The sequence below is a fragment of the Blastomyces gilchristii genome (genome assembly GCF_000003855.2).
Source record: "Blastomyces gilchristii SLH14081 genomic scaffold supercont1.10, whole genome shotgun sequence".
Lineage (NCBI taxonomy): Eukaryota > Fungi > Ascomycota > Eurotiomycetes > Onygenales > Ajellomycetaceae > Blastomyces > Blastomyces gilchristii.
Genome location: NW_003101673.1, coordinates 687,548 through 706,140, shown reverse-complemented (window position 1 = coordinate 706,140; position 18,593 = coordinate 687,548). Strand labels below are relative to the sequence as shown.

Here is an 18,593-nt window from a genome sequence, read left to right as displayed (position 1 = left end):
GCTGTATGAGTCAGAGCATTCAAATATTTTTGATAGAATGCATATGATATCACATTACAGTGTTTTTTGCATGGAAAAGTTGGTTTTTCTATAATAAATAGAGTATATTAATGAATGTATAGGTTGTAATGAATGTAGAGAAGAGTATAAAGAATGTAAATACAGTAGAGAACATCTGTAAAGAAAAGAATGAAGATTAATATCAGAGCTGTATAGGCTGCAGAGCTGACTGTTCAATCCCATCATATCCATTGGATTTGATGGGGTGCATGTGATATCATGTGAGGTCACGTTACAGGGCATTTTAGTCGGAAAAGTTGGTTTTTCTATAATATATAGAGAGATTTAACTAATTACTTGACTGAGCTTTGCAGTGGTGAGATAATTGAGCATGATAAATAACTATGTGAGCACAGCTGACTTTTGACCGTTCCCAAAGGTATGTGGGACCTGGAGCTAGTTTGTATGTATCTTTCTGCCAAAACTGCGATAATAGCTGCTTACTCTTCTAGAAGAAGAAGATTGAGTTGAAGGAAGTCGGGGATAGACACCCGGCTAACCCGCTGTCAGATAACTACAACAAGACAGCACAGAAGCACCGCTGTTCTGCCAGTCATAGCAGATGTGAATAGAGAAGAATTCCAGCCCTTCTTCCGCAAAGAAATAATAATAATAATAAATGCAAGAGAATCATACGAAATGGCAGTCTTTAAAGCCGGCCAGGGAGCGAGATGGAGCTCCAGCTCGTCGCCTGTGAGCCTGAGAGCCTGTGATTGTCTAAATATAGCCCCCCGCGAGATTGGCATCGTCCAGAAGTGCTAATAATAATATTTTTCTCCTGAGAGGATCGCGACGCCAGCGCTTGGTCACGCTAAGCCCAGCCAGCGTATGAGCTGAGACGCATCCCACGAGCCAAGGAGCAGACTACTGCGACCAGCCCCGCTGGCCCAAGCCGCTCAGCAGTTGCGAACTGCGAACAGCTGCTAGATGCCTCGTCGGATATGACAAGAGGGCAGTGCGGCTTTGGCGGGCATCCTTCCTTGTAAGCCCTCGTATCTATTTAACGTCGCGCTGGCCTTCCTTCTTTAAGGCTTGGATCTCCCCCCCCTCAGCCTCTCTCTCACCCTCCGCCGCGTCGATTTAATACGCCGACATATTTTCTTTTTTTGCTCAGATTTATTATTCTCTCTTTTTCTCTTTTTCTCTTTTTTCCTTCTTCCTCTCCTGTATCATTATTTGCTCAGCGCATTCCCTTTGAGAAAAAAGGAGCCTCTCGTTGGAAAATAAGTTCCGCAACAATAATCGTGGTAACCTCTCTATACCCGTTCTCTACGTTTTTCGTCCAATAAGAGGCATATATATATAGACGGAAGGGTTCCGTGAAAACAAAATGAAGACCACGGGCTTTCTGCTCGCCTCGTGGGCAGCCGTTGCTTCGGCAAAGTTTTTCCAGATCGAAGTGAACACCGCCCCAGACAAGCAAGTCAATCTCGTTGCCCAACTGGATCGGCTTGAGCGAACACACCGTAAGTCAGAAACCTCTGTCCTAATTCCAACGAAGCGCCGCGCAGGGTTCTTGATATATGGAGTCTGCACATCTATTTCTATATATAATATCTATCTACACTACCGTACAGTGCACTAACGCGTACAACCAGGCTCCGTAACTAGCGGACTCGGCGCTTCGGTCGAAGAGCCAGGCGTCTACTGTCAAGCATACTCGGACCCCAATGGCCGTGATGAGCTAGGAGAGCCATTCTGGAGGGGCAAGAGCGTCGTTTTCTCACAGGAGGCGGGTGAAGTTGTGCCCATCGGCTCGTTTATGTGCAAGGACACGGTCGAGAAGTTGAGGGACGATGGTGTAGACGACGATGATGACGACGACGATGACCTCGACCTCGACGATAAGGATAAGGGAGGTGACCTGGACGGTGATCTACAGGACGACGACGACGATGATGATGAATACCTCCAGGGGGACGACGATGGTGATTTCCAAGGGGACGATGGCGATGGTGGTGATACTTTCAAGGGCGACGACGACGACGACGAGTACATCCAGGGGGACGAGGACGATGATGATTTGGAATATGATGGGGCGGACTACGATGATGACGACGATGCCGGAAAGGATGAAGGAGCTGGCCTGAATCGCCTCAAGGGCGATGATGATGATGACGACGATGACGATGATTTCCAGACCGAAGGTAGTGGCGGGGACGAGAGAATTGAGTTGAAGGACGGAGAATACGACGAAGACGGTGATTTGGCCAGCGGCGGCGACGACGATTTTGAAGCTGGTCTGGATGATGGCGACGACGATTTCGACGCTGGCCTAGATGACGGCGACGACGACGATCAAGATGATCCGTTTTTGGACGAGCTAGACAAGAAGGCAAGTGTACAGTTCCGCACCAGCATTTACAATTTCGTACGAGGAGAAGTACAGCTGGGGAAACTTGTGTCAACAAGTGCGCACCTCCTCCCTCACCTCCCCTCCCCTCCCCCGTACACACAGAAATCACACATGGCTCGGAAACCAAGAGCAAGCAGGGGCAAATACGCTAACTAATGTTATCTTTCAACCAACAGAAGATGTAAAGCTCGGATCTGAAGTGGTCGAAGCCGTCGTCACTAGGGCTGAAGGCGTTTCCATTTCCTCTGTTAGCTGCCAACTGTTCGCGGACGCCGAGGGCAAGGAGAAACTGGGCAGCCCTTTCTCGATCTTGGACGTAAGGTTCGGGAGGGATGCCGTGCCGGTGATGGCGATCAAGTGCGATGTCAAGGGGTAAATAATATAATGGTTGCGCAGTTTGTGGAGGAAGGAAGAAAGGGGAGTGCCTGAAGCTGGCATATTTGGATGATAAGACAAATATGGAGGCGGCGGCAGCTAGATGCAAATGTTTTTTTTTTCTTTTCTTTCCTCCTGCTTTTCTTTGTCCAAATCATTATTCCCATTCCTCCTACTTATATATATCCGTTTGGTTATTCCTATCCATTTTTGTTTGCACCTTTTGTGTGTATTGAGGGCCAGCCCCCGTTGTCTACTGGCTTTTCATTTTGTTGTTTTCTCGATAGAGATACGATACCATCCCGTATATACTGCCACCTGTACCACATATTCTCATTATATTTACAAGCCGTTTAAAGCTCATTTATCTATAATAATTATTTCCTCTGACTATCAAATTTTTGTAAATAGTGAACCTTGAAAGAGACAGTATATCTCCATTCCAAACCAAACCGACAACGCAAGAATTCTGCAGCGTCAACTCGTTCCCTCCGCGGCGCAGCAATTATTCATCACACAACACGCCAATGCGCCTGTAGACATCGAAAGGGGGCGGCTTGGACTGTTCACGAGAAAACCACCCCGGGATGAATACGGGGTCGCAATGCAACGCGGGTGCCAGCCCCGAGGTGGTCCCCGTATTTGGTGGGGAGCGAGGGAAAAGGAGAAGGGCTCGGCTTGCCCTTGCATTCGTTTCGAACAGCGGGGCGAGAGAGGGAGAGAGAGAGCATATCATATCCCAGGCCACGGAGAAGATCAATTTGGATCAGGTTGAACGGGTTGAGTCCCAAGATTAAGATTGTGCAGAAGGCAGCGTGGGCAGTGTTCGTTTCTTTGTGGTGGTTCTGCAGCTTGGCCAAACGGCGCAGTCGGCTGGCATCATCCCACTGTACTTAATATTTATGTACGAGAAAACGAGAAAACGAGCCATTAGGTCCCGCTTTTCAATCTTTATTTGTTTTTCTTTTTTTTTTTTTTTTTTTTTTTTTTTTGGCTCACAAGGGTGTCAAATTGCCAACTACACGGTTGTTCGACGACAAATCGCTATGCCTCTTGTTTCTGCACTGAGTGATCAGAGTGACACGTCCACCTGGCATTATCAGCCCTGCAACAACAACAACATGCGGTGGAGTTGTGAGCGATAATGAGAAGAACCCTAAGGGTCAGAGCTTGAGAGAAAGGAGAGAGCTTAGGGCGAGAGTCAGTTGTTCAGAAACTGTCCATGGAGGCGTTCACAACGTCACATGCTGTCATTGAATGGTTGAATATGGCGATGATGAAGACATGCAAAAGAAGCTGCCTCTCCGCATATTATCATTGTCTGGGACCACTTGTCGCAGCATTTTTGCAATGGGTCGACAACTCGCGGGCGGCTGCTATGTAGAAGCCTGGAGACGTTGACATGATCTACTTACCTTAGCTTGTACTGTACACGTACAGTTGCAACACTGTATACATCGCAGTTGGGAGGCTCCCATCAATACACAAATATATATGGTTGACCATGCGCCTACAAGGAAAAAGGGCATCACACTCTACCAGCCCTGTGCTGGTATGCCCTCATCCCGTCTTTACCCAGTCAGTCCATAGACTGCCCAAATACCAATCCCCAAACCTAACCAGCGCAAGCCACTGGGTGCTGCCTTGGGGAAACCATACTGGTGCATCTCCCTCCTGTCACTGTAAGTCACTCGCCCCCTCTCTTCGGCCCCCCGAACCTTTCTGGCGGGTTTCCACTCTCAGAAACGAAGGTAGGTGGTGAGGGTGAGACGCGGCGGTGGAAAGTAGCCCACATATATATTGTGGTAATGTTATTGTAAGGAGCAACATGAGCGACAAGCACGTGCGAGGTATACCAAGATCCTAGGGCGTCAGTGGGGTGGTCCAACATTTGGACGATGCGTCGCAGTTAGAACCGTACTTCATAGCTAACCTGGAGTCAGTATCTCAGCATCAGGTTCCCAAATAACCGCGAAATGAGTCATCTGTGGGTATGGGCGAATCACCCAAACTCCCAAGCTGAAGCAGAAATAAACGCCTTTTACAAGAGAGCTTGATCCCACCAAAATGAACCTCCGTTCTTTAGATAACCGCGGGACTACCGCATTCGGGTGGCACCACCACCACCCCTCTGCCAATGCCGGGCAGCAAAACCACGTCACTGCACTGTAGCTATCGAACTGCGACTTTAGGTTCTTGTGTGTTCTATGCCTATGGAAGTTATTATGACTTAGGGAAACCGCTTCACGGGCGCGCTGTGAGGGGCTGCGTAATCTGTTGACAGCTGCGTTTTGCCTTGAGCGAGAGAATGGAGGAAGGGGTCGGAACCCGGGGGGTTTAAATGAAGAAAACAAAGTCAACATTGAGAAAAGAAAGAGAGGTGACGTGAAATGCGTTCTCACTCGTCTGTCTCTAGCCAACCATCCTGTGCTCCTTTCATGAGGGCTGTTGCAGGGTGCTCAATGAAGTGATTATAGATAGACCTATCAAATTCGGGACATTCAGAGATGGCAGGAATGTTTGTTGACCAAATCACATTAGAAATCCAAATTCCTTAGGGATTGTTTCCTCAGGAACTGTCATACTATATATCCTGCGATCAAGTTATTTAAGCGGCGGACAGGCTGTTGATAATTCAAAGAGGATGGGCTGGCATCATGACATGACAAATCTAAATTAGTTATTTCAATGTGGCAGGCAGAGGTATAAGAACATGCACCATCTCACTTGTACAGAGTATTTCATCAGGGCAATAGTCAATAATTACACATATCCTTGGATTACTTGGTCCCTCTTTGATATCGGGATGTTTATTTAGTTCCAGATTGCTTGGTGAGGCCTGAGTCATCTCCGAAGTTGCAGGCTCTGATTGGCCAATCAGATCCCGTCAACACCCCTCCAGGCTGCTTACATAAAGAGCGGGCACCGTAACGAGTTTAGCGCAACCCTAAGTCGGGGAAACCCAATTGGGAAGCCGCCAATCACAGGCGTGTCTGGCACCTCCTAATCAGGACTAGCATGCGCTAACTGGCGCTAGCCAGCGCTAAACACGGCTCAATCTCTCCGCGGGCCAGCCTCAGCCCAGCGCGACGACATCATCATCAACCGCCGAAGATCAGCATCGACCATCGACTTGCGCTGCCTCAGCCCCCCGCCGTGGCCTTAAAGAACTCAGACCTTCTCTTCTTCACCCTTTCTTCCCTTCTTTTAATTCTCCTTTTTATTCTCTTTTGTTTCGCCTCGTCCGTCTCTTCTTCGCCCCGGGGAAGAGTACCATCCTCCCTCTCGTTTTGCCCAATCCGTTCAACCTTGATCTCCCTCCTATTCGTGCAACGGGAGAGAGATTATAGGCATCAGTGTGCTCGACAAAGACTGTATGAGAGAGAGAGATCTGAATCTGGTGCCACTCTCTCCAGCGCAATCCCTCCAAGGTTGCCCTTCTATCTATAGAAGCAGGTAACACCTTTCCCTACGCGCATTTCTCAGCGTCTGGTGGATTACTTCTAGATACATTATTCCTGAGATATCTCTCCTGTATATTCATCCGCCTCACAACTTCCAGCCCTTTTTCTTGTATTCCTAGGGCAGATATACATACATACACATCTATACGTTCTTAACTCTTCCACATTCTTTGCGTAATGACCACCTCCTTCCACTATCAATCCCCTCGTGTCGAGGAGGACACTGAGTTTCTGGACCTAAACCTCCCCAATGTTGCTTTTGATGACTTCTCTTGCATGCCCCAATTTGATACCTACCCCACAGCCGACTGCGAGTCGATTGATCTCTCTAAACTCGATCATTTTCCCTTGGATAGTTCGCTCTGGGACAATTTCAACCCAGACTTGTTTGCCTCTAGCGAGCCTTCCATCCCTCTATCTACTTCGGCCTTGAACGACATCTGTTCCACCGACTTCAATTCCCTCCCTGACCCGTCCTCCATTTGGTTTGATACTCTGCAAATGGGTCATGCCTCGCCCAACTTGTTCTCTCCTGATTCCACTTTTCCTGAATCCGCTCTACCCTCCCCCGATTTAGATGACTCCACCCAGCGCTTGAACTGGGTTAAATCCACGCTCAAGGATCTTGCCTTGGCCAGAGCAGCCAAGGATACTCGACCTGTATCGCAGAGGACGAAGCAGATAGATGCTTCAATTGAGTTGTACCTGCAACTTCAAAACGATATTAGCTCTGGATTCCTGGAAGACTGCAATCCCTCTGCCCAGTCAATGGTCTGGCAACATAGCTCGACCACCCTAAGCGATTCGTCATTCGATACTAACTCCTTCTCCGTGACTGGATCCCCCGGTTCATCAACTGGCACTGTCCCGGAACTCTCCCCCGCGTTTATGACAAGGGCTGGGTCAGCATCCGCCGGACCTTCAAGAACTACACTACCACCTGCAACTGGTGGAGTCGAGATGGTCCTGGACATGAATCTGAACGAAACCACATCTCTGCCGAGGAAGCATCGCCCAAAGACCCACGAAGAGCGCCAGAGATATATCGCTGTCCGTAGACAGGGTGCTTGTGAATGGCACCGCAAGCAACGCAAGCGGGTATGTTCTGTTCCACTTTGTCTTCAATCGTACTTTCCCCTATAATATTTTGGACTAACGCCTCAATTTTTAGTGCACATGTGTCGACAAAACGGAATCCGCCATCACCACCGTCAAGCGAAAGAAGCTGATGAAGCATGTCCAAAACCCTTCACCGCATTGTTCAGGCGCTATCCTACCGCTTTCGAGCGGAGATCGCTGGCGTCGCACCAATGTCCGGCCATCAAGCGGGCCGCTGGAATCCTCGTCCCCACTAGACGGGTGCCCCGTTCCCAAGATCACCTGGCAATGCCACGGAGAACGAGACCGGCCATTCGACGATCCACAATGCCTCGGATGTTGTGGATCGGAGGAACCCACGACGCCACCTCTTATAATTATGGCCAAAGCCAGGTCTATGCGCCAGGTTCACAAACCGATTATCAATCGTGGAACACTGCAATTGATTGAGAGGCAATCACCGATCGGGTCAACGGACTGCGACCCGAGACATGTCCTTCAATCGCATCCGCCAAACCTGCTGCAGACAAGGACAGAAACTCAGGCCCCGATTCCATCGCGTCCACAGAATGCAGTTGGTTTGCCTGGGTCTTTCGGGCCAGTACAGGATCTGCATATTCATATAATTGCAAGTCCTGGACAGCCTTCCTCGTCCTTCAATCCACATCTCTCCGGCGGCATCGCGGGAGATACTCCAATTTGGCCTATGCTAGAGCATTCTGGAGGGAGAATCCCTGACCACAGGCGCGTCGACGCAGCCGTCTCTGCTCCTGCGTGGGCTGGAGACAGACCGAGGAATTCACGTCTGAATGTGGTACCGGAGCCACCAACAATACGTGGAGACGTTGAGTCCGTCTACAGAGATGGCCAGAGTAGGGCTACAAACCGCGCCCAAACCGATGATTCTTCAATGGCCATAGCGTCTCTACGCGTCGTTCGTCTAATATTGAGAACGATATTAAGGCTAGCTACGCGATCTTCATCTCTATTTATCCCTTGTTCCAAATCCAGGCAACCATTCCATTCAATTAGAAAAACGGGGATGCCACATGCCGTTCGAAACAGATCAACTTCCCATTCTGAATGGCGAGAACCGAGCACCACCATGTCGGTACTATTACTAGCATGGGGATGCTTATTTGTCTCCCCAATCATGTCAATCGTTGCCTTTATCCTCTTACCTCATGTTACCCGAAACCTCTCGAAATCGAACCAGCTATCCAGGGCGGCCGAAATTAATCGCATTTGCCACCAACGTGTGCAAGGCGATCTAAGCCCTACCAGGGAGCAGTGCGGGGCGAAAATTCCAGCCACTCCTACCTCGATAGTCGGCAAACAAGCAACAGTGACAAACGATAGGGAACACCTCATTTCCAGACTAGGACGCCACATAGAAGCCCAGCAGAGCAACAGCCCACTAAGCAGGAATATGCCATCCAATTTCGATACGATAGCCCGAATAGGGAGATCAACAAAGAACGTACGAAACAACAGGGCACACGCCTCTGAGAACAGCGCAGTTGCTTGTCCTGACGCCCTCATGGCCCTATCCCTCGCAAGAACGCAGTTCCGCTCTCATCACGATTACCCAGCACCGATAGAGCCCAATTCAGCTACCTCAAGCAGGAGCCAACAGTCAGAAAAACGGTAATTTTGTTCGGGCTTCGAAGTCAACATGTGGTATGTTAGCAGCTGCGACGGAACCAGGAAGCACAAGCCCGAGGGTGGCGGTTGCTTTTGCTGAATATTTTGATATTCCGTGTGCATCTCTTTTCACCCCTTCAGATGCCGGACAAAAACAGAACGACATGACATCGCAGCCTCTTCGTCCCTCTTACGTCCATGTTTACTTATTAAGTTACTCCCCCCGTCATCATTTCCCCCAGCGCCTTCAACGGGGTAACTATCCGCTTTCCGGCCTTTCAGTTTTTGTATTTTGTCGTCTTATTACTTACTCTATATACCCCTCATTTATTTAACATTTCGGTTGCTTCTTGGATTTAGCACCATCTTCCTCTCGCACCTTAGCTAACATGTCACGAATTTCCCCTCCTCTGTCTCCTCACTGAGGCGAATTGATATTCCCAATGGTCCACTTATTCTTTTTTTTTCCCCGCTTTTTACCCGTCCAATCCAAGAGGGCCTAGGATTAAATATAAGAAGCAGTGTGGGAGTAAACAACACAATGAATACTAAACGAAGGGGTAAAATACGATTAGGTTGGACAGATCGACAAGCCTTGTTTTGAGATTGGTTATATTCTTGATACGGGCAGTGTAAATTTTATATGCTATTCTAGAGATGAATTAGTATTAGAGATATCTATTGCTTCTTCGTTCGCTTTACATCATAGTACAGCAAGTTTCCATGGGGGATTGCGGATAACGAAATTGAGAACAATCTCAAGTTGTAATTATGTATGACCAGAGTTAGAAATAATAAGAAGTGGTACGGATGTCGGCTGTTTATACGACCTACTCCAGCTGGAGATCTTGATAATCAGGTAGTTTCTAGCTTCTAGGTCATAGTTATTAGAGTAAGGAGAATAATTAGTTAGCCTTTATAAAATAAAAATAACAAAATAGTAATAAAAAGGGAGGTGCTCATTTGGCACCTATCCTCCCTGTAAATAAAGGTCGCGAAAATAAAAAAAATATAGATGTCGTATAGAAAAGAAATGACATAGGAGCAACCCCATCCGCAAGCGACTCACGAGTCGAGTTTACTACCGGTGTCGTCTACGGCGCCGTCGGCGGTTCTCATGCTCGTAGTGGCGCCTGTGGGATACTATATGAGTACCCGGCTGAACCGTGAACTCCCCCGCACTTACAGGCTGGTTCGTGCTGTCAGCGCTGCTCCCGTTATTGTTATTGTTGTTGTTGTTGCCATTGCCATCACCACACTCCGCGTTATCGTCATCTATGCGCTGCTGTCCCAGCACTCGGGGTAGTTTCTGTTTAAAGGATTCATGGACATGCTTGGTAGCCTGCACGGCGCCGACCATGCCACTCACCCCTGAACCCATAAGGACAAAGGGGGCGAGGATCGGGGCTGCCAGGGAGGTTGCCCAGAGGGTTATCCCGATCCACCCTGCGGTGGAGGCGGCAAATGTGGTCGCTGCCGCAGCGTCTTGACCGTTACTCGGCGGCTGATATATGTTCCCGACATCTTTCAGGTCAAGAGAGTAGGCGTGGGTGTCGTTTAGGGTCGGTAGGTTAAACCAGACGTACTCCTTGGAGTCGTGCTTTAGGCCCTGGACAGTAAGCGGGAATAGCTTGTCTGGGAAAATCAGCGGATCCTTGATGAGCATAGGTCGATAGGCGGGGATGATGAGATGGAACCGCGCTCTTCTGTTGTCGTCTCTGTCAAGATGCTGTCTCAGGAAGATCATCCACAGGCAGAGGGCGTCCAGGTTTTCGGATACGCCCAGGAGGTTCGGAGGGAGCGGGTTTTGAGAAACGATGTCGAAGAAGTACCCGTGCCAGTCGGTGTCTGGGTGGTACAGGAAGTAGAAATGCGGGACACCATCTTCGTGAAGCAACGAGGTTTGATGCCTGATAACTTTATAGACCTGCTTTGCGAAGGTTTTGGGAGCTTTCAACCCCGTCTGTGCCTGCAGCTCACGATGGATGTCACGGCCGATCTCCTCAAGAGCAGACCGTCCCTGAAGAACCTCAACGAACTGAGCGACGACTCGCAGCCCGTCAAGGAATGCCGAAAACAGATCGAACGCGTTTTTGCGCTTGAAGAAGACGGCCAGAGATTGTGCGCATGTTTGAATGCTGGGGATGCCTTGCCTGACTGCGTCTCCGGTTTTCCGCATTTCGTCCCGGTATACTCTCCCATTCCTCTCGCTGTTATACCCTTCCCATATATCTTTAACCCCTGCGGTTAGATCAACCAGGTTTGGAATACCGGGTATCAGGGACCATGCTTGGTTTGGATCGCTGCCCCCGGGTTTGTGACGCCTTCCGGACGCTTTTCTCTTCCCCTTGGCGGCAGCGAAGAACTCGCCCAAACCCACCATATTATTTTGACTGGTGTTGATATATGGGTAGACCAGGGATATATAGCTGCTATGTTCCCATGGAAGCTATCGAATCTGGTGGAGAGAGACTACCTGGGGCAACTCAGTAGTTAGTTTCGAAGGGGGATTCAACTAAATAATATGATATTGAATCTCTGGACTAAAGATATACATCAAACAAATATAGCCTGGACTTCATACCTGGGAATATAGAAATGTGAATATACACCGCCCAGCGTTACTATTCTGACTCAACGGCGGCCCGCGCTCGGTCAAATATTGGGTGCGGAAGAATATAGAAAACAAGGAGACGAAAGTCGATATAACGAGCAGAATACAAAAACACATGAAACGTGCCCTCTAATCTAACATAGTGCATTACTCCAGTCGGTCCCAGCAGCCAGTGCGAGGCCACCAATCCGCGGCGATTGTTGTCTCTCTGATATCCAATTGGCACCACGTATATTTTCACATACATGTTCCTCTTTCTCTGTGATAAAATCAAGGATGACCTTCTCTGAAAAGGAAAGCAGAAAATTAAGCCTCGCAGATTAGAATGGTTATGTTATAACCAGCCTTGAATTCAGAGGAGACGAACGTGCAAACCATGATAAGCAGACGACACAGTATGCCATGATATCCACATCTGCAAAAACGGTACGCTTTGGAAGCAGATAACCAGTATTTATGCTCTGTGTAGTAGCGTCCCCATGACGGAAAGTTACATGCGACTGTCTGGGGATGGTTCGATGCGAGATGCAGGTTTGCGCAGGCTGCTTGCTACCTTTAAGATATACTTGTTTCGAGAGCCGAAGAAAGCGAATATAAAAGCTTGCTAATAGTAAAATTGAAGGCCGAATGAAGTATTATAAGCTGCTTTTCAGAAGTTGATGTTTGAATGTCAGAATGACTCTTTAGCACAGTCGTGTTTTCTGTGCGGTCAGAGTGAAGCTAGGATTAGGGTCCATCGAGGGGAGGAATCCGAGAATATAAAGAATATAAATATCATTACTATGAGCGAGACTGGTGATACAAGATGGTTATGTCGAGTTGAGTGTGGGCTATGGTTTGCGTTAAAGTAGTAGTAACCTTCTACAAAACTGCCAAAAATAAATAAATAAATAATATATATATATATATATATCTTTTATATTACGATTATGTCGATCTATCACAAGCCGCAATGGGCTGCAAAACCACCACTACGAGACCCCAATGGATAAAACCAACTGGGTACAGGCAGGTTCACTCTGCTGGTCTGTATGAAACAACCTTGCCAAAAGTGTCTGCCATACCCCAGATCCCACGTCGCAGACACGACAACTGCACGATTTGCGAATGGTCGACGAAGACGTTCACATCGATCCCAAACTCACGGATATACCAATTGAACACGCGGGGGTCGGCAGCTATTTTGTTTGCCCCCAAAAAACCCCCGTCAGCCCGTATGCTAAGAGCAAGCTCATGATATGCGGGCTTTCAAAACTTATAAACGAAGAGTCAGAACTCTGGGATTGCATACCTTCAAACATAACCTGCTCCGGTGGTAATTCCTTCATGATCTGTGAAACCACATCCGTTCGCCAGGACCTGACGTTCTCTGTGATGCCCTCGCTCTCAATCATTAGCCGCTCGACTCCAGCGTCGAGGAATCGTCTGCCTAAATTGATCAATTTTCCAGGATCGTTGGTGCCGAATGCTTCAAGCTCAGCGACAGAAGTATCTGATTTCAATATGTCAGTTTTGAGTCTGTCTCGAAATTTATTGAGGTAAATATGACAGGGGACAATGAACACACATACCTCCGCCAGCCCCAAACTGGATGCCTAGCTCCGGCTTTGCCTTGAGACCATACGAGTGGACTTTATCCACCAGCCGGAGCCAATCGTCTGCAGGAATCGAGAGGAATCCAGAAGAAATCTCGACAACATCAAACCTATTTCACGGAAATTGTCAGGTCACCATCCCGAATTGAAACGGGCGGATTACTCTCCGATTCATTTTAGAGTGAATATTCTTCAAGACCAACCCCAGATCTTTGCATTTTTGCAGATATTTTTCCATTACAGAAGGCGCATCGTGGTGTGTGAGGAGGTGCTCCGCCCAGCCGCCCTACCAACTTGATTGTTAGCATCCTGTGCTGCGATGATGCTTAGAATGATGACACAAACCGTGGAGACGTAAACACCATGCTCATGAGCAAGGTCGATCAATTCCCTCAGTTTCTTCTCTTCAAAGAGCGAAAAGGAGCCTACCAATAATTCAAAAAGTCTCCTGTCAGTTATCAAAACACAGTGCCTTTTGAAGTAGAACTACTTGGAAGTCCGTAGTTATTAATTAACCTCCTGAAAATTTCAGCCCGTCCACATAGTAACCCATCCTATTCAAGAGGTAGTGTCAGATCAGTTCAAGCCAACCTAACCGAATATAATAGTGAAACTGATACCCACGTCTCAAGAACATCCGCCAGGTATCTTTTCCCCATCACCTACATGACCACGAGCGTCAGCATTCGACTTGTTCAACCCAGCAATTACCCTCTCATAGTTGTCCTCATGAAATGAACAATGGCAGAAGAGCGAGGAAAAGAGAAAAAGAAAAAGAAAAGCGAACATACCGAATAATACGGCCCTCTAATCTCCGTGACACCCCGCTTCCTCGGCTTTGCAGGAATTGGATTTGACCTCGCGAATCCAAGCCCATGTTGCTTGTCCTGCAAAAGCGTTTTGACTTTAGATTCCTTCTTAGCTAGCGCTGAAGCGGAGAAGTTCCTAGTGATATCATTATTATTTCCCTCCGATCTCACTCCGCAGAAGAAGGGTCGCGGGGCGGTTGTTCTTGGGATGCTTTGTGCTGGCACGACGAGGCGGGATAGCACGTTGCAAGGAATAGGGACGCCAGATCGAGTTATTGGGATCATTTTGATGATTGAAATTCAGATCTTAACTGTTACTAAACCAAATAAAAAATAAAAAAAAAATAACTAGGGCATCAGGATTAGCTATTTACATGTAGAGAAGAGATATAGATAGCTCCTTATATTTATCTCAGCAGGAATGGACGACTTTGTTAACATGTACAGCAATTCTGACGACACCTTGATGTAAGAAGAGACCAGGGATCTGAACCTCGACAAACAAACCTTTTCGCTGGGAAGCTCGTTTTACCTAGAAGAAGTCTGTGGGCGAAGTAGAACTTGCGAGCTTGAGCTTCGATTGAGTGGATGTTTTGTGTATGATGTCATAGGGGGGTTGATGTCATACCCAGAGAAAAAACCAGGGAGGTCAAGAACTATAATATATGCATATTTAAGAATTAGTTATTCTTGGTATTTCATTCAACACAGACACGCTTCTTCAAAAAGGTTATGCGAAAAACAGCGCCTAAGATTTATCAGGCAACATTCAAATAAATAGGCAGAGAAAAAATTCGATTCCATCGATTCCATCCTATTGCCCGTTACGATTCCGCTGTGCTTCAATATAAACAGCTCAACCCTCATCTCGACATCCGAACACATCACACAACAATGGCGCAAAACACATACCACCCGCCACCATTCCAAAGCGACCTTTCAGTGGGGCAAGAAACAGGCACCTTCAATCAACGATCCGAACAGTCCCACACAGCCGACGCCGCGACCCAACACCCACCCACGGATTCTCCTAACAAGGGCACAACAGCGGGCACAACAGCGAGAACAACAGCGGGTACAAGAGCGGGGACAACAACCGGATCAGGTCTAGGCCACGGCATCAAATCAGCCGTTGCGGGTGTTCACGTAAGTGTCAAGAACTAAAATGATGATAAATAGAGTGTAATTATTTGTTTAGCCGACCTTTGCTAATGAAACGAAAACTATAGGGACTCGGCGAAAACATTCGTGGAAACGTGAATGCAGCTGTTGACCGCGCGATGAAGGATCCAGAGGGCGTGCGGAAGAATGAGACGATCGCGATAGAAGGGGAGCGGGAGGTTGAGACCGGTGAGTTTAGTCGGGCGACTAAGGCGAGAGAGAGCGGACATGAGTATGACACGCTGTGATTCTGGGGTATATTTTCGTTTTTATTTCCTTTCGATGGCCGGTTGAGAGTTCAAATTGTATGTCACTTTAGTTCATGACTGTATGATCAATTTGCATTTTGAGTAATTTCAAAAAATAAATAAATAAAATAAAACAAACAGGCAGCCTCGTGGCATCTTCCTTGCGATGATCTTTCTCTCTGGAGTATAAATATTCGACTGAAAGTTGTATGGGATCTGGCATCAAGCTGAGCCAAACCGCATCGCACGGAGATCTGAAACATCCTGAAGAATGTGCGCACTATTGTTCATCCTCATATGTGCAGATTGCTACCTAGGGTACGTCACTCGCACCGCTCGAAATAACGTGACAGATTTCATGAATATGATCGAGGCATTGCCAATTCAGCATGAGAATGGCCGAGTCTCGATATATACCGGGCAATTTGACGAAGAGTGTCAATAGACTTGTAAATGAATACGCATCATCTCCCCCGATATAGAAATGAGATGGTGTTTGGCAGGAATGCTCTGTAGGGTCCTGTGCATAGCATTTCCTCAAAACGAGGACCCCGGGCTCTGAATCAATCAAGTTAAAAGAGTATATACACTCACCACGGTCGGATACCCTCATCTGATGCTCATTCTCGCTGCTCACCTAGGCAAAGTAATTGTAAGCATGGGTGTGCCTCCCCATCGGATGTGAGCCATTCTGGTCGTACAAGTTGACATTCGGAGCCTAGATGTTGATTCCAGAACTTGACAACACCACAGGGTTGCCTACAAGGGAGGTCTAGCAAAACAAGGTTACCTACGCAGCCACATACTCCAAACATGGAAGAGTTTCATATTTGAGATGCAGTCGCATGTCCTACCTCCTCAGAGGGGTGAGATCCTCCACGGGAAGAGAGCTGAGCCAGTTGAGGATTGATTGTTAGGTGACGACTAATGCAGCTCAACGACACTGCATGGTTTGGGGAGTTGAATTGGTCTTCTCTTCATTGTCATTGTCATTGTCATTGTCATTGTAACTTAATTGTCATTGTCATTGGCATCTCGACAGTTCGTATGAGGAAGAGGTTGGAAGGAGGTTCGAAAAAGAGGGGAGCTCTGATTGGCTAGTCTTGGTGTTATATTATGCTTAGTCATATTTTGTTTCAGCCAATAAGATCCCGTCATCATCGCTGGCCTCAAATTGTCCCAATCAGGCAATTCCATCTGCTCCAGAAGATCATTCGCAGTTAATCGACTCCTCTCCCTTCATTCTTCTGCTTTGCTACTAATTCTATTATACGGAACACGGTCTGGAAGACAGTCCTGCCAATGTCCAACCCTTGACGTGATGTCAACCCGCCTACTTGGACACTGAATCCCCTAGTAATAAGAATCCACTATGCGATGGTGCCGGCGCTCGTCACCATCCCTAATCTTGACAGCCTCAACCCACCCCAAGGCCCCGCCAACCAAGACATCCCCTACAAGCACGGGCCTAAGGGAGCAAGCACGCCGTTGTGGCTGCGGTTGCGGGTAACCCGATAACGTCGCCCGTCGTGCCGCATATATGTTGCGCTTTCTGAAAGCGTACTGGCAACAACCCGGCGAAGAACGACGGGGAGAAGCGTTAAGGAGAAGGTGGGAGAGTTACTGTCGCGTTGACGTTGTGATGTGAGTTCTTGAAGCTCCAGATTTCTACTTGAGAATGCTATCATTTTTGAGGGTCCACCAGGGTTCTCCGTCCCGGCCACTATCGGGATATACTGATCCATGGATAGTCTGGCTAGCCATTGCTTACGACAACGGTTAACTAGTTATTAATGCACTGACTGACTAAACCTTCCACGCCCAGCCCCTTCCTTCTCGCCGTTACCGTGGTGTTCGCCCTCTTCGCCGCCATGAGCGAATCACTAGCTCTCTCACATCTCGAATATACCACCGTGACGGGATACTTCCTTCAAGATGATCCCACAACAGATCCGGCAGATTTTGACTATGTATGTTCGGCATCTGCTACCCTCAGAGTGGAATCCGAAAGGAGAGGGGGGGCCTTGCGTAGCTAATAAAACATAGTCAGCAAGTGCATTCGGCCTCATAATCCAAAATTATGACACAGATAAGGATTTCGATCCAAACTATGAGAAGACGCAATGGGAGCGTTTCGCCTACAAACTCCAGTCTCTAAACGACCACGCAGACAAGCATACGGAATTCAAACTCTTCTACATGGGCCGGCATGGCGAGGGTTACCATAACGTTGCAGAGGAACTTTACGGAACTGAGGCGTGGGATGTATGTGCATGTACCCTTAACATCGACAACACTCTCAAACTAATCGCCCTTCTAGTGCTACTGGTCCAAACTCGACGGCAACGGCAGCATAACCTGGTCTGACGCTCGACTGACAGAAACCGGCATCACCCAGGCCCTTCATGCCCGCGCCACATGGGCCGCCCAGATACAAGACCACATACCCCTTCCACAGTCATACTACACCAGCCCCCTGGATCGATGCCTGCAAACAGCAAAATTAACATTTAACAACCTACCACTCCCGCCAGACAGGCCATTCAAACCAGTTGTGAAAGAGGTATGCATTACTCCCCCAACATCGCACTCTGCAAAAAGCAAAGAAAGAAAGAAAACACAAAAGCTAACCAACCGCACACACACGCGCCTCCCCAACAGCTCCTCCGCGAAACCCTAGGAGTGCACACCTGCGACCGCCGCTCTCCAACAACCCATATAACAAAAACCTATCCCACCTACACCCTCGAACCCAACTTCGCCCCCACCGACCCCCTCTGGGACCCAAACCTGCGCGAGTCCAACTCGGCTCGCACCGCCCGCCTCCGACAGCTCCTAAACGACATCGTCGAGCACAACAGCGGCCCGAGCAGCACGTATATTTCGCTAACGGCGCACTCGGGGGCGATTACGTCGTTGCTGGAGGTTGTAGGGCATAGGGCGTTTAGGCTGGAGACGGGGGGAGTGATTCCGGTGCTTGTGAGGATTGTGAGGAGGGAGGGGTCGCGGGGAGGCGAGGTTGTTGAGCCGTCGGGGAAGGCGCCGGAGTGCAGAGAGGGTTTGGTGGCAGGGGAGGGGGAGGAGGGTGGGCGGACGGAGTTGAGGAATTGAGGGTCGTTTATGACATATTTTTTCCCCTTTTTTCTGCCGGTTGAGAGTGGTGATTGAT

General features: G+C 48.3%; 6 protein-coding genes across 7 annotated transcripts; 4 read left to right on the top strand and 2 right to left on the bottom strand.

Annotated features, from left to right (window-relative positions):
• Positions 1 to 1,390: 1,390 nt before the first annotated feature.
• Positions 1,391 to 2,792, top strand: BDBG_05174 (uncharacterized protein; the record flags this gene model as incomplete). The annotated part of the gene is made up of 3 exons (XM_002624359.1): positions 1,391 to 1,526; positions 1,659 to 2,471; positions 2,593 to 2,792. 3 exons carry the CDS (start codon positions 1,391 to 1,393, stop codon positions 2,790 to 2,792), a joined length of 1,149 nt encoding a protein of 382 aa, XP_002624405.1.
• A 2,049-nt stretch (positions 2,793 to 4,841) lies between these two features.
• Positions 4,842 to 12,485, top strand: BDBG_05172 (uncharacterized protein). Its single transcript, XM_002624357.2, has 2 exons — positions 4,842 to 7,353; positions 7,427 to 12,485. The coding sequence occupies exons 1-2, from the start codon at positions 6,433 to 6,435 to the stop codon at positions 9,002 to 9,004; spliced, it is 2,499 nt and encodes an 832-aa protein (XP_002624403.1). The 5' UTR covers positions 4,842 to 6,432; the 3' UTR covers positions 9,005 to 12,485.
• Positions 9,623 to 12,441, bottom strand: BDBG_05171. 2 transcript variants are annotated; one of them, XM_031722021.1, is made up of 2 exons: positions 11,582 to 12,441; positions 9,623 to 11,473 (listed from the first exon to the last, which is right to left on the bottom strand). In XM_031722021.1, exon 2 carries the CDS (start codon positions 11,378 to 11,380, stop codon positions 10,079 to 10,081), a length of 1,302 nt encoding a protein of 433 aa, XP_031578794.1. In that variant the 5' UTR covers positions 11,381 to 11,473; positions 11,582 to 12,441; the 3' UTR covers positions 9,623 to 10,078. The 2 variants fall into 2 exon arrangements, with proteins under 2 accessions (XP_031578794.1, XP_031578795.1); XM_031722022.1 differs by having other exon boundaries at positions 9,625 to 11,469.
• BDBG_05170 (cysteine sulfinate desulfinase) lies at positions 12,483 to 14,574 on the bottom strand. Its single transcript, XM_002624355.2, has 9 exons — positions 14,390 to 14,574; positions 13,998 to 14,321; positions 13,831 to 13,868; positions 13,723 to 13,760; positions 13,552 to 13,631; positions 13,410 to 13,492; positions 13,183 to 13,316; positions 12,903 to 13,103; positions 12,483 to 12,789 (listed from the first exon to the last, which is right to left on the bottom strand). The coding sequence occupies exons 2-9, from the start codon at positions 14,298 to 14,300 to the stop codon at positions 12,626 to 12,628; spliced, it is 1,041 nt and encodes a 346-aa protein (XP_002624401.1). The 5' UTR covers positions 14,301 to 14,321; positions 14,390 to 14,574; the 3' UTR covers positions 12,483 to 12,625.
• Positions 14,575 to 14,660: 86 nt separating this feature from the next.
• BDBG_05169 (uncharacterized protein) lies at positions 14,661 to 16,039 on the top strand. The gene is made up of 2 exons (XM_002624354.2): positions 14,661 to 15,161; positions 15,245 to 16,039. The coding sequence occupies exons 1-2, from the start codon at positions 14,910 to 14,912 to the stop codon at positions 15,422 to 15,424; spliced, it is 432 nt and encodes a 143-aa protein (XP_002624400.1). The 5' UTR covers positions 14,661 to 14,909; the 3' UTR covers positions 15,425 to 16,039.
• A 925-nt stretch (positions 16,040 to 16,964) lies between these two features.
• Positions 16,965 to 18,535, top strand: BDBG_05168 (phosphoglycerate mutase; the record flags this gene model as incomplete). Its single annotated transcript, XM_002624353.2, has 5 exons — positions 16,965 to 17,068; positions 17,250 to 17,394; positions 17,471 to 17,689; positions 17,745 to 17,987; positions 18,086 to 18,535. The coding sequence occupies 5 exons, from the start codon at positions 16,965 to 16,967 to the stop codon at positions 18,533 to 18,535; spliced, it is 1,161 nt and encodes a 386-aa protein (XP_002624399.2).
• Between the last annotated feature and the right edge of the window lie 58 nt (positions 18,536 to 18,593).